Source organism: Dendropsophus ebraccatus, chromosome 4, assembly GCF_027789765.1.
Source record: "Dendropsophus ebraccatus isolate aDenEbr1 chromosome 4, aDenEbr1.pat, whole genome shotgun sequence".
Classification (NCBI taxonomy): domain Eukaryota; kingdom Metazoa; phylum Chordata; class Amphibia; order Anura; family Hylidae; genus Dendropsophus; species Dendropsophus ebraccatus.
In genome coordinates this window covers 30,054,139-30,067,231 of record NC_091457.1, presented here as the reverse complement: position 1 = coordinate 30,067,231, position 13,093 = coordinate 30,054,139, and the positions used below count along the sequence as shown (strand labels likewise).

The following is a 13,093-nucleotide window of genomic DNA, read 5'->3' as shown; positions in this document are numbered from 1 at the left end:
ATAAATGATGGTCCATTACTGTGATTATCTTCGATAAGTAAGCAGCTGCTGAGTGTTAGATACAAGTGCTATTAATGATAGTGCGGAGATATGTAACATATGGAGACACAGTACTGTGTGTTTATTATACACTCACCGGCCACTTTATTAGGTACACCTGTCCAACTGCACGTTACCACTTAATTTCTAATCAGCCAATTACATGGCGGCAACTCAGTGCATTTAGGCATGTAGACATGGTCAAGACAATCTCCTGCAGTTCAAACCGAGCATCAGTATGGGGAAGAAAGGTGATTTGAGTGCCTTTGAACGTGGCATGGTTGTTGGTGCCAGAAGGGCTGGTCTGAGTATTTCAGAAACTGCTGATCTACTGGGATTTTCACTCACAACCATCTAGGGTTTACAGAGAATGGTCCGAAAAAGAAATAACTTCCAGTGAGCGGCAGTTCTGTGGGCGGAAATGCCTTGTTGATGCCAGAGGTCAGAGGAGAATGGGCAGACTGGTTCGAGCTGATAGAAAGGCAACAGTGACTCAAATAGCCAACCGTTACAACCAAGGTAGGCAGAAGAGCATCTCTGAACGCACAGTACGTCCAACTTTGAGGCAGATGGGCTACAGCAGCAGAAGACCACACCGGGTGCCACTCCTTTCAGCTAAGAACAGGAAACTGAGGCTACAATTTGCACAAGCTCATCGAAATTGGACAGTAGAAGATTGGAAAAACGTTGCCTGGTCTGATGAGTCTCGATTTCTGCTGCGACATTCAGATGGTAGGGTCAGAATTTGGAGTCAACAACATGAAAGCATGGATCCATCCTGCCTTGTATCAACGGTTCAGGCTGGTGGTGGTGGTGTCATGGTGTGGGGAATATTTTCTCGGCACTCTTTGGGCCCCTTGGTACCAATTGAGCATCGTTGCAACGCCACAGCCTACCTGAGTATTGTTGATGACCATATCCATCCCTTTATGACCACAATGTACCCAACATCTGATGGCTACTTTCAGCAGGATAATGTTTCTTGAACATGACAATGAGTTCACTGTACTCCAATGGCCTCCACAGTCACCAGATCTCAATCCAATAGAGCGTCTTTGGGATGTGGTGGAAAGGGAGATTTGCATCATGGATGTGCAGCCGACAAATCTGCGGCAACTGTGTGATGCCATCATGTCAATATGTACCAAAATCTGTGAGGAATGCTTCCAGCACCTTGTTGAATCTATGCCACGAAGAATTGAAACAGTTCTGAAGGCAAAAGGGGGTCCAACCCGTTACTAGCATGGTGTACCTAATAAAGTGGCCGGTGAGTGTAGATAACCTGTGCCCAGTGTTTAACAGTAGAAGTTGTTATCATTTGTTACAAGCAAACCTCTCAAGCATTTGTGAATTTCGGCTAGTAAGCCGCAGCCTGACAATCCTAATAGTTGGAATATTGACATTAGCATAATAATACATATGAGAAACAAATCAGATACTGTACTGTTTGCATTACCTGTGTATTCACTATGGCTTGCTGCAAGGTGCTTTCAGGGATACTTAGGTGTTGTGCTGACCCATAATCCTCTACCAGATAGATTGGGCGACGCAGACCACACCTTTTCAGCCGGAACTACAAAACATGAAAACAAGTATACCTACTAGATTACTTACTGTTGGATTACAACTATATACCTACTGGGTAATAACATGCCGCTATGAACATTTCAGTACAGTCCCATGGAAACAAACACTTCTTAGATGGAGAAGCACCTACAATAGTTATTCAAATGTTTATTAGTTTAGGTCCCCTTACACATTACTGAAATTCTAGCCGACCCCCCTGATTTAACAGGACTACCTAAATATCTCTTGTGCATGCAGCAGGGCTGTGGAGTTGGAGTCGGAAAAAAATGTACCGACTTCGACTCCAGCTTTAAAAAAAATCTTTGAGTTTTGATATGAATATATATTATGAGCAACATTCTAATAGGACACTGGCCCTATTAGATAAGGGTGGTCAAAGAAAAGTTGTCGGTTACTATTTGGCAGTTTGTTTCTGAGCTGGAAGAGTCCATTGTGTGGGGGGAGATCTGTGCTGTTCTCTTCCTGGATGCTGGATGACTGTATATGAGCTGCAGTGTAATATGAAGATATCCTGTGTAATATAGAGGAAGAGGAGAAGACAGAAGTAGTGTAGCAGAGGAGAAGACAGAAGTAGTGTAGCAGTAACCTCAGTCCTGTTCTATGGCTGCAGCTGTGTGTGTGTATGCTATGGCTGCAGCAGGCTGTTTGTGTGTGTGTGTGTGTGTGTGTGCGTGCGCTATGGCTGCAGCAGGCTGTGTGTGTGTGTTATGGCTGCAGCAGGCTGTGTGTGTGCGCAATGGCTGCAGCAGGCTGTGTGTGTGTATGTTATGGCTGCGACAGGCTGTGTGTGTGTGTGCTATGGCTGCAGCAGGCTTGTGGGGGGCGAGATCTGTGCTGTTCACATCCTGGATGCTGGATGACTGTATATGAGCAGCAGTGTAATATGAAGATATCCTGTTTAATAAAGAGGAGAAGGAGGAGAAGACATAAGTAGTGTAGCAGTAACCTCAGTCCTGTTCTATGGCTGCAGCTGTGTGTGTATGCTATGGCTGCAGCAGGCTGTGTGTGTGTGCTATGGCTGCAGCAGGCTGTATGTGTGTGTGTATGCTATGGCTGCAGCAGGCTGTGTATGTGTGTGCACTATGGCTGCAGCAAGCTTTGTGTGTGTGTGTGTGTGTGTGTGTGTGTGCGTGCTATGGCTGCAGCAGGCTGTGTAAGTGTGTATGCTATGGCTGTAGAAGGCTGTGTATATGTGTGTGTGTGTGTGTGTGTGTATATATACTATGGCTTCAGCAGGGTGTGTGTGTGTGTGTGTGTGTGTGTGTGTGTGTGCGCGTGCCCGCGCTATGGTGTGCCCCCACACCCACAGTGACCCCTCTATATCACTATGACGGACCTCTATATTACAGGTATTTGGCATTGTTAGCAGTGTTTCTGTGTGTATGGTAAATATTTAGTTAGAAACATAGAAGATTGTAAGCAGAAAAGACCACCTGCTCCATCTAGTCTAGTTGTGAGTAGTTCAGGACATGGAGGCTGGAGACTGGCTGCATCCACTGCACACACAGGAGAATCTGCTTTATATCTTTTCTCATTCCTTTAGAAATCGCCCCAGGATCATGTAGGGAGAAGCTGCTGAGCCAGTGTGATAAATAACTCTCCTGGTATATGACTGGCCATTTATGAAGGAGCAGGAGTTGGGGAGTCAGACCTGATAAAATTCAGGAGTCAGAGTCGGAGTTGGAGTCAGAGCTGCGGCTTACCAACTCCACAGCCCTGGTATGTAGGCCCTCGGCAGAGGTCAGCGAGAGAGGAAGATCAGGAGATTGAGAGGGTCCAATGTATTCATTGTGGTTAAAAGATGTACTAAGGGATCAGGATGCCGCTGAAATATCTGGTCACAGCAACTGCGTTTTGTTACAACCTCTCTAACTTTATAGTCCTACCTGCAATGCTTTCTTCATACATAACTGTGCTGCTGCTGTATATATTACAACAAATGAGCCATTCAATAAAAAAGGGTGGAGGTAGACAAACTAAATCATGAACCTAGAAGCAGGCAAGGTAGTTTTCCTACTGCCGTATAGAAGCCAAAGCCAGAAAGAATCTGATGACCTAACACCTAGTCTGAGGGAGGGGGCTTCTCCCGTAAAAACAAAACAAAACAAAACAAAAAAACCCCCACAAAAAAACAGCACGCCAGTGGAAACAAACCAAGAAAATCTCTGACATACTGACATATTATACATTGATAGAACTGAAGAACCAAAGTGAAATTTCTCAATAGTAGTTATGTCTAACATTTGATAGAAAAACATACATTCATCAGGGTTTTTCAAGGTGCCGTAGCGATGTGTCTCCATACCTAGCAGAATCGTGCAAACTAAATCCATAATACAACTTGCCTTTTGTTCTCTAAAGCGGCCATCTATAATACTTCCACAAAGGTCGTCCATTCTCTTTCTCTCAATGACATAATCCAGCGCTAGCTCTCGCGCTTGTGGAATTCGTAGCTGTCCTGTAAAAAAATATATATATTTGTAATCCCCATATACAATGCAGATATAGCTCGACCAACTTAAATAGAGGAGCAATACAGTTCAATATTAAAGCATATTTGTCAGCAAAAGAAAACATGTCAATAATTTTGAAGTTCGGGATGAGGGGACTGAGAGGGGAGCAGCGCACACTTTCCTGCTGTCAATCATCTCTGTCCAGCAGCCCCATAGACTTACATTGGAGCCACCTAGATAGAGAATGCTGTGAAATGAACTGCCGAGCACTTTGCCTAGCTAATTCTCCTGACTGAGTGAGATGCCCACCAATTAAAACTCTTTACATGTCCCTGTGACAATGCCCATTTAAAACCAATCCAGTGTTGGTATCAACCCCCAATTTTTTTTTCTCAATACATACATACATACATATATACACATATATATATATATATATATATATATATATATATATATATATATATATATATATATATATATATATATATTATATATATATATATTATATATATATTTTTTTTTTTCACATTTTCATCACCAGAGACCACTAACCTGGCACTGGTTGCACTTTCTCTTGTGCTACCCACATAAAGTCTCCAATGTGTAGCTTGCGTACATCAAAGCTGACTCCATTTCTCTTCAGTTCTGAAACCAGTTCTTGTTTTCTATGCGCTGCACCCCTGAAAAAGTGGATAGGGAATGACTTTTGCTGTTAACTATAACTGCAAGTTAAAGACCATATGTCACAATATTACATTCCCTCTAGGCAACCTGAAAAGGAGCCCTTTGAGTAAACTAGTTATACCTACTACCCCTATACCAGTACAGGCCTGAAGAGGGAGACAAGACACAGACAATGAGAGAGCAACAAAGAAAGACTGGTGTCAAGCATTGCCACTGCACTAGGTATAACTCATTGCTCATTTTAAGGGGTGTCCCCATATGATATTTATGGGATATCCAAAACATGTGGGTGGGTGGGTCCACCTCTAGGACCCCACATATCCCTTGACCTCCTGATCCCTACTCCAGCTATGTGCAGGTTTTTTCATTAACGTTTATGGGAGCTGCACAATGCTCACGTGCCATAAACTACAACGCAGGTGGTCTTAACTTACATTTAAAACTTACATTTACTTTTTACTCCTTGCTGTATGGCTCAAATCAGATAAAACAAGATATATTTCTGGTTAGCCAGATAAGTAGAGCAGAGTTAAGTCACTGAGGCTTATCATTATAACTCGTAGCAAATATACACAGTATAAATGTTCTCAAGGCCTTACCCTGTGGTTTCAATGAAGTCAACACAAAGTATCACATTGAACTGCCCTGGACGCAGAGTAAAATCCGGCACATGGTTATATGAGCTAAGATCTTGTCTTTTGCTGACTGATGAGAAGGTATGGGGGACAGGTTTATGTGGGGGAGCTCTGCAACCAAAAAGGAAGATCTCATAAGACTTGGTAGACAGAATAGGAAAACACATTGGCAGAGTTTAGGGGGGCGGTTATGGAGGGTGGCTCTTGGTCCTTAGAGCCTGGGGGACTGATGGGTCCTTCTGTAACATAAGATGACACAGAGATCATGAAACAGTACAGTGGGCAGCCAAGAAACTTCCTGTTACGCCTCTGGAAGTACCGATAGTGTCCTTCATACAGAATTGAACTACAATCTGCAGCACGTTTACCAATTTTCAAGACGAGTACATTTATGGATAGACTACAAACTGATTTACATGAATGTAACAGAGGATTGAAGAAATCAGGCGATACATTTCAGAGGCTAAGTATTTTTGATTGTACACAGGCCGATATTAAAGGAGCAAGCGAGTGCCGACCTGTCAGATCAGCATTCGCTTGCTCCTTGTTCCCTGCTTGCTGTTGTTGCTATTACACGTGCCGACAGCGAGCGGGGAGGAGGAGGTGGGGATTGTGGGGAGCTGCCTGGACGATCCTTGATGGATTGTGGCCCGGGTGGCCCATAGGAGATAGCGGCCGTCTGCTGCTGCCACTTCTATTACATGGGGCAACGGTCAGCAGACTGTTGCTATTATCACTGTTTTTTTCAACATGTTAACACTACCTATTACACCAAGCGATTATCGCTCATAACGGCCGATAATCGTCCAAATATGGCCAATAATCGCTTGGTGTAATAGGGCCTTTAGTCTCTGCCCTGTTTACCCACATAGAGGCTTGCTGTGGGACACTACATATACATAATCACATACACTACATTGGAAGATCTACAGGAAAATGTTCCCTTGATTTTACTGTGACTGGGACAGGTACACTTATAGTGGTATGGATGTGTATGAGGTCTTGCACCTGTTTTGTAGGCAGTGTGAGGCGCCATTTGCAGCTGGGGCCTTCAGAGCACTGCGGACAATGATTTGTAGCAGTCTGGGTAGTTACCGAAAGAGGAGGGGGGACTGTTTTATTTTCGGCAACCACCCAACCTGCGACAAATCATTGTCTGCACTGCTCTAAAGACCCCAACCGAAAAATTTCACATTTCTCCAGAGAGAACTACATAAATCATAATGGGATATTTCAAGATACAAATGGAAAGAAAGAAATGGGCATTTAAACTACAAAAATGATACAAAAATGTCAAACTTTGCAACATGGGCTCAATATTCATGCCAGCTTCATGTAGGCCTGTGTGTGACCTGTTCTAGCTATGAAAAACATTTATTACCATTTCATAGCAAACAGATCACAGCAAGAGCTTAAAATTCCCCCTGTCACAGCTCAAAAGCTTTAGTTTGTTGACCTGTTGTAAATAGCAGACCCTTCTCTTATTTTTAAAGTTTCTAAAGTCTTTTGATGATCTGTCTAGTGTGTATATACGTCTGTGAATTCAGTTTTTGTATAACATCGTGTCTGATGAAGGGGGATAGGCTCCCGAAAGCTCTTAATAAAATACACTTATGGGGGGCGTGACCAACTATGGCCGTGTGAGGACGCTTCAGCCTGAGCTCCTCCAGACCCAGACTGCAATCCACAGGCATCGGCCTTCTTCACCATGGGGAAGACCGCCAAAAAGAACAGGGGACACTCTCTGACCCGCTCTACACCCCCTCAGGGGGATATCGGGGCGTATTTTGCCCGCCCGGAGACGCCGGCACCCAAAGCAGGCACGGAGCTGCAGGACGCTGAAGATGGCCGCCGCCATGCGGCCGAGACGCCCGACCACCCCACAGCAGCCCGCACAAGGTCATCTGTGGCCGCACTGGAGCCCCGTCACCTACCGAGGTCCTCCGCTGGCACCGGCACATCCCTGCAGCTGCCGGAGACGACTGCCGCGGTCGCCTTGCAGCTGCACACGCGGCCCGGCGGGACCTCCGTCGGCCATCTTGACTCTGAGCCGAGCGGCGTGCAGAGGACCCGGAACGAGCCGGAGGAGCGGCGGCAGCAAGAGGACACTGATCAGAGTGCCCAGCAGGTACCCCCTCCCGCATCGGAGGCCCCGCACTGTGCCCCCCTATCTGTGGCACTACCACAGCGCCGCTCCCAGGCCGACCCCCCCATTGGGCCTACTACCACTACTGCGGCCTTGCCGCCTACAGCCGCACCAGGCCTCAACCCCCTAACAGCACCATGGGACGGCGGTGCGGTGCATAATCCGTGGTTTGCGCCCCCACCACCTGCCCAAGTTCAGATGGGGGACCCCCTGCTCCTGCCCCAACCTTTGCAGGGGGGGGCTTTCTCCGGCCTCCTCATCCCACTGGTCCACGGGATCCTCCTGGAGCAGCTCGCCTCCCCATACCACGGCAGCTGTGACCCACACGGTGGCCCTTATCCATGCACCGGCCACTGCTGTCTCACCTCACGGCCGAATGTTATCACCTAGGAGGCTGCCGGACATTCCCCCCTCCCTGGAGGGCACCCCCCCTATTTTCAGGGTTTGCTCCCCATCTGCGACCTCTGGGGCCCCTGACTTGCCATTTCCACTGACTGCCAGCCGCCCTTCCGTAGTGGATGACAATAGGCCGGTATCCCTGGCGGATCTCAGGGCTCTTACCCAGTCCCTTCCTACTAAAACCGACATTTCCACCCTGGCCAAGCAATTGCTAGATGAATGTAAACATGAATTTGCGCAATTTCGTGCTGAACTCTCCACGGTCTCATCTAAAGTAGATGTATTGGAAACTGCGCAGGAGACTACCTCCACAACCCTGCTAGCCCTCCAGCATGATGTGCAATTACACTCTGATCAGCTGTTTGTCCTGCAACAACACATGGACGATATTGAGAACCGCAACAGGCGCAATAATCTCAGGATCCGAGGCCTCCCAGAATCTGTGCCTCCCTCTGATTTATTTGCAGTGCTGTCTACCATCTTCAATGACCTCCTGGAGCAACCACCTAACACGCACATCGAGATAGACAGGGCGCACAGGGCACTACGGCCCCCTAGCCGAGACAGCCAAAGACCTAGGGATGTCATATGCCGCGTCCACTTTTACTCTACTAAAGAAGAGATCCTTCTGAGAGCCCGACGCCGACGCAATGTTTCCTACAGGGGGGCGCAACTGCTTATCCTACAGGACCTCTCTCGACACACCTTGGCCCAAAGGGCCGTTCTTCGCCCGGTGTTGGACATTCTACGTGACCGCAATATCCCCTTCCGCTGGGGATTTCCCTTTGCCCTCATTGTGCGCTTGAATGGCCGGTCCCTCACCCTGCGCGCACCAGAAGACATCCCGGGATTTCTGAGAGATTTAAACATCACGAACATCTCTATGCCTGAGTGGCCCTCACTACTGACCTCCTCTAGGAGCACCAAAAGGCCTTTCTCGCCCCGATCTCCCAACTCGACGCCCGTGGGGCCCCGACCTGCCAGGCGAGAGGGCCCTCGACCTGCCCCGGCTTCTCCCGCCCACTCCCCAACCCACGCTGACTCTCGAGCCCGCCTTCCCTGAGCCATGGACAGCATCTTGTCTCTAGCCCTATAGTTACCCCCGTTATTGTTTAATCAGTTTCTATGATTTTCAGCCGAGTTATGCCTGTAATTTGTTTGCATTTCATCATCTGGGTCTAGGAGGGAGCCTTAGGTCTATGCCTTTACATACTTAGCTGTCGCTTCCCCCCAATAGATGGGAAACCCAGCCTGGCTAGTTCTGGGACTGGTAGTACTCAGTTTGAGGTTCTTAGAGTATACGCTGCAGTTTTGCCTTTACTGCTGTTGTTGTCTTTGTGTGCATCCCTGTTTGTCTGTGTCTCCCCCTCCCTAATTTTCTCTGTCTCATTTCACAACCCAGTCCCGGACATTCCCAGGAGATCTTCGGCTGTGCCTACCTGCATCCTTCCTGAATGGCGGATTTACATGTAGCAACATACAACGCGAGGGGATTGAACACGCCCCAGAAAAGATCACAGGTTCTCCACCATTTCCACCGCCGGAAGGTACATATACTCTGCTTACAGGAGACACACTTCAAAACAGGCCATGCACCCACGATCCGCGATAGACATTATACACAATGGTTCTTCGCCAATAACCCTGACTCTAGAACCAAGGGTGTGGCCATAGCTATACACAAGTCCCTACCATGTCAAATATTATCCTGCACAGTGGACCCCACGGCGCGATATCTAATACTCACCCTATCCATTAGTGGCCATATCTTTACCATAATTAATGCTTATGCCCCGAACCAAGACCAAATTGCTTTTCTCCTGAATCTAATTGATCTATCCCTCCCCTTAGTCAGGGGGACCGTGCTCTTCTGCGGAGACTTTAATCTCACGTTAGACCCGTCCTTAGACAATTCCACAGGCCGCTCTAGTTTCTCGTATCCAGCGATTAAAAAAGTTAAGAAAGCCCTGCTCCAATTACAACTTTATGATGCTTGGCGTTTAATGCATGCTGTGGACAGAGACTACACCTTTTTTTCTAACCCACATGGGACATACAGCCGTATTGACCATATCCTCGTTCAACACAGTGCATTGCCGTGGTTGGCGACTGCCTCCATAGGCAACATACTATGGTCAGATCACGCCCCTGTCTTCTGCTCCCTTACCCTACCGTTCCTATCGAAAACCGCGGGGTCATGGCGTTTAAATGAGTCTTTGCTTCTGGATACAGTATGTTTGGCTGAGCTGAAGCAAACTATAGCGCATTTTCGCACTGACCATGCTGCAGACACAACCTCCCCCATTATTCAATGGGAGGCGCTTAAATGTGTGCTCCGGGGAGTGTTTATAAAGCACGGCTCCAGGCTCAAAAAAGCGAAGGCCATCTCCCTGCAAAAAGCACTTGCCAAAGTTTCTTCCCTGGAGCTGGCCCATAAGCGTGCCCTGTCCCTACCCATATTGCGGGACTTGCAGGTTGCCCGTTCAGAAGTTAGACGCCTCCTTGAAGCGTCCTGGGGGCGACTTCTCCAAACTTGCCGTAGTAAGTTTTATGAGTACGGCAATAAGTGTGGACGCATGTTGGCCAGAGCCTTGAAGAATCGGATGGCACAAATGCACATCGGATGCATCAGGAATCCAGCACACCACCTCACACATCATAGCGCGGAAATAGCATCCACCTTTCATGCATATTATTCCTCCCTGTATCATCTTCCAACCACTCGGGTCACGACTCCTGGGCCCTTCTCTCCTCCACCCCTCGCAACACGTCTCCCCGATGAGATCATCAGAGACTTGGAGGAACCGTTTACGGCGCATGAACTCGCCTATGTGATTTCTCAATTACCCGGAGGGAAGAGCCCAGGACCAGATGGCCTGACTGCTCAGTTCTATAAAGCCCTCTCGGAATTCCTCTCCCCTATACTGCTCCTAGCCTTTAATTCTATCTCGGATTCTGTCCCTTTCCCACCCCATGCCACCACCGCACACATCACTCTCATCCCAAAACCGGGCAAAGACCCCCAGCTCTGTGGCAGTTATCGCCCAATTTCCCTGCTGAATGTGGACTTAAAAATTTATTCTAAGCTACTAGCCAATAGATTGAATGCCCACCTGCCCTCCCTCATCCACCCTGACCAAGTGGGCTTTGTGCCAGGGCGGGAGGCCCGCGACAACACCCTTAAAACTCTGGATATTATCCACTATGCGCGAACGCGCCACATTCCTTTAATGATCCTTTCCCTAGATGCCGAAAAGGCTTTCGATAGGATCTCGTGGCCCTCCCTGACACAAACCCTGCAACAGATTGGAATCGGCCCCTCCTTTCTCACTAAAATATTGGCCTTATACCAGAATCCCTCGGCTCAATTGAAGGTGAATGGGACTTTTTCAGCCCCCTTCTCCATTTTTAATGGCACCAGGCAAGGTTGTCCTTTATCCCCCCTCCTGTACGCCTTAATCATGGAAAATTTATTGGCTCTGATCCGTTCCGACCCAGACATCACGGGTATCCGCATCGGGAACCGGGAGTATAAATGCTCAGCCTTTGCAGATGACCTTCTTGTCTATATTACTAATCCGCATGTAGCCCTCCCTGCCCTGATGGCTCGGTTGGAACAGTTTGGAACCTGGTCCAACTTTAAAATCAATCTCTCTAAATCAGAAGCCCTGAACGTGTCCCTGGACCCCGCATTGGCTGATACCATCCAATCCAACTTCCCATTTGCGTGGCCTAAATCTGGCATCACATACCTGGGTATCCGCATTCCCCCCACTCTCTCTCAACTGTTTGAGGTAAATTTCCTCCCTTTGCTAACCCGCTTTACCAAGGATCTTGACACCTGGAACAAGAAGGAGTTTTCTTGGTTCGGGAGAATCAATATCCTGAAAATGACTCTGATGCCTCGGCTTCTGTATTTGCTGCAGACCATCCCCATCCACATCCCCATTTCCTTTTGGAAACGGGTTCACCGCTGCTTCACCTCTTTCGTGTGGTCCGGAGGACGGCCAAGGATTAGGCGAGAGACCTTATCTCGCTCTAAGGATGCGGGTGGGGTTGGGCTGCCAGATTGCCGCTTGTACTACCTGGCGTGTGTACATGCTCGTATACTGGACATGGTCCACCACCCCAATTCTAAATTATGGGTTCAACCAGCGCAGGCACAGTGTCCCAGACCTCTCTCCACCCTCCCTTGGACCTGGTCACCTTCCCTGCGAGACGACACTGCCTTATCCTACATCACTCGACATACATTGGCCTCTCTACATTTGGCGGGCAAATCCCACCCCTTGCTCCGGAAACTCGGACCGTTGACCCCTATAACACACAACCCACAGTTTGCACCGGGACTCTCCTCATCCTTCTTAGGGCTCCCAGCCGACAAGGTCCTCCGTTTTCACCAGGTACTTAAACAAGGCGCCTTATTACCCCTATCTGTACTCCTGGATACGACCCTGCCTACAGTAAAGAACTTGTTTGAATATGCTCAATTGCAACATTTCTACTCCACTACTAAACGTACTCACACCTTGCACCAGGAGTTGACAGATTTCGAACGGTTATATATGTCCCCTTCCTGCCCTCCGCACATCATCTCTGTGGTATACCAACAGTTACTATCCTCTAGTTCTCGGCACCTACCGTCCTTCTGCTCGGCCTGGGAGACAGAGTTGGGAAAAAGCTTCACGCCACAACAATGGTCTAAGGCCTTCTTTCTGTCCCACAAGGCAGTACTGGCGTGCAAATCACAGGAAACTAGTTACAAAATAATTTCCCGATGGTATCGTGTCCCCTCTCTTCTCCATAAGTGGTATCCCACAGTACCTGATGTGTGTTGGCGATGTGAAGGGGCCGGGGGGACCATCTCGCACATTTGGTATACATGCCCGCGGCTACGGGGATACTGGTTGACTATCCTACGTACCATACACACTGTCACAGGTGTCCTCATCCCCAACACTCCGGAAGCGGTGCTGTTGTATATGTTCCCCACTGCCCAATCCCGTTTCAAGTAGTCTTTAGCTAGACATCTCCTGCAGGCAGCGAAGACAGTGCTACCCCGACGGTGGAGATCCCCGGAGCCCCCTACATTAGATGACTGGTTCGCTGAAATTGCCCAAATACATGATATGGAGAATCTTATTGCG

The 13,093-nt window shown here is 48.1% G+C and overlaps 1 protein-coding gene across 6 annotated transcripts in view; it reads right to left on the bottom strand.

Moving 5' to 3' along the window:
• The window catches only part of MUS81 (MUS81 structure-specific endonuclease subunit), an 84,302-nt gene that overhangs the window by 7,141 nt on the left and 64,068 nt on the right, over positions 1 to 13,093 (bottom strand). For all 6 annotated transcript variants that reach the window (XM_069965402.1, XM_069965399.1, XM_069965400.1 and 3 more), the window contains 4 exons: positions 5,366 to 5,512; positions 4,635 to 4,762; positions 3,972 to 4,084; positions 1,496 to 1,612 (listed from right to left, as the gene is read on the bottom strand). In XM_069965402.1, coding sequence (XP_069821503.1) covers positions 1,496 to 1,612; positions 3,972 to 4,084; positions 4,635 to 4,762; positions 5,366 to 5,512 — 505 coding nt within the window. The remainder of the gene's footprint in view (positions 1 to 1,495; positions 1,613 to 3,971; positions 4,085 to 4,634; positions 4,763 to 5,365; positions 5,513 to 13,093) is intronic.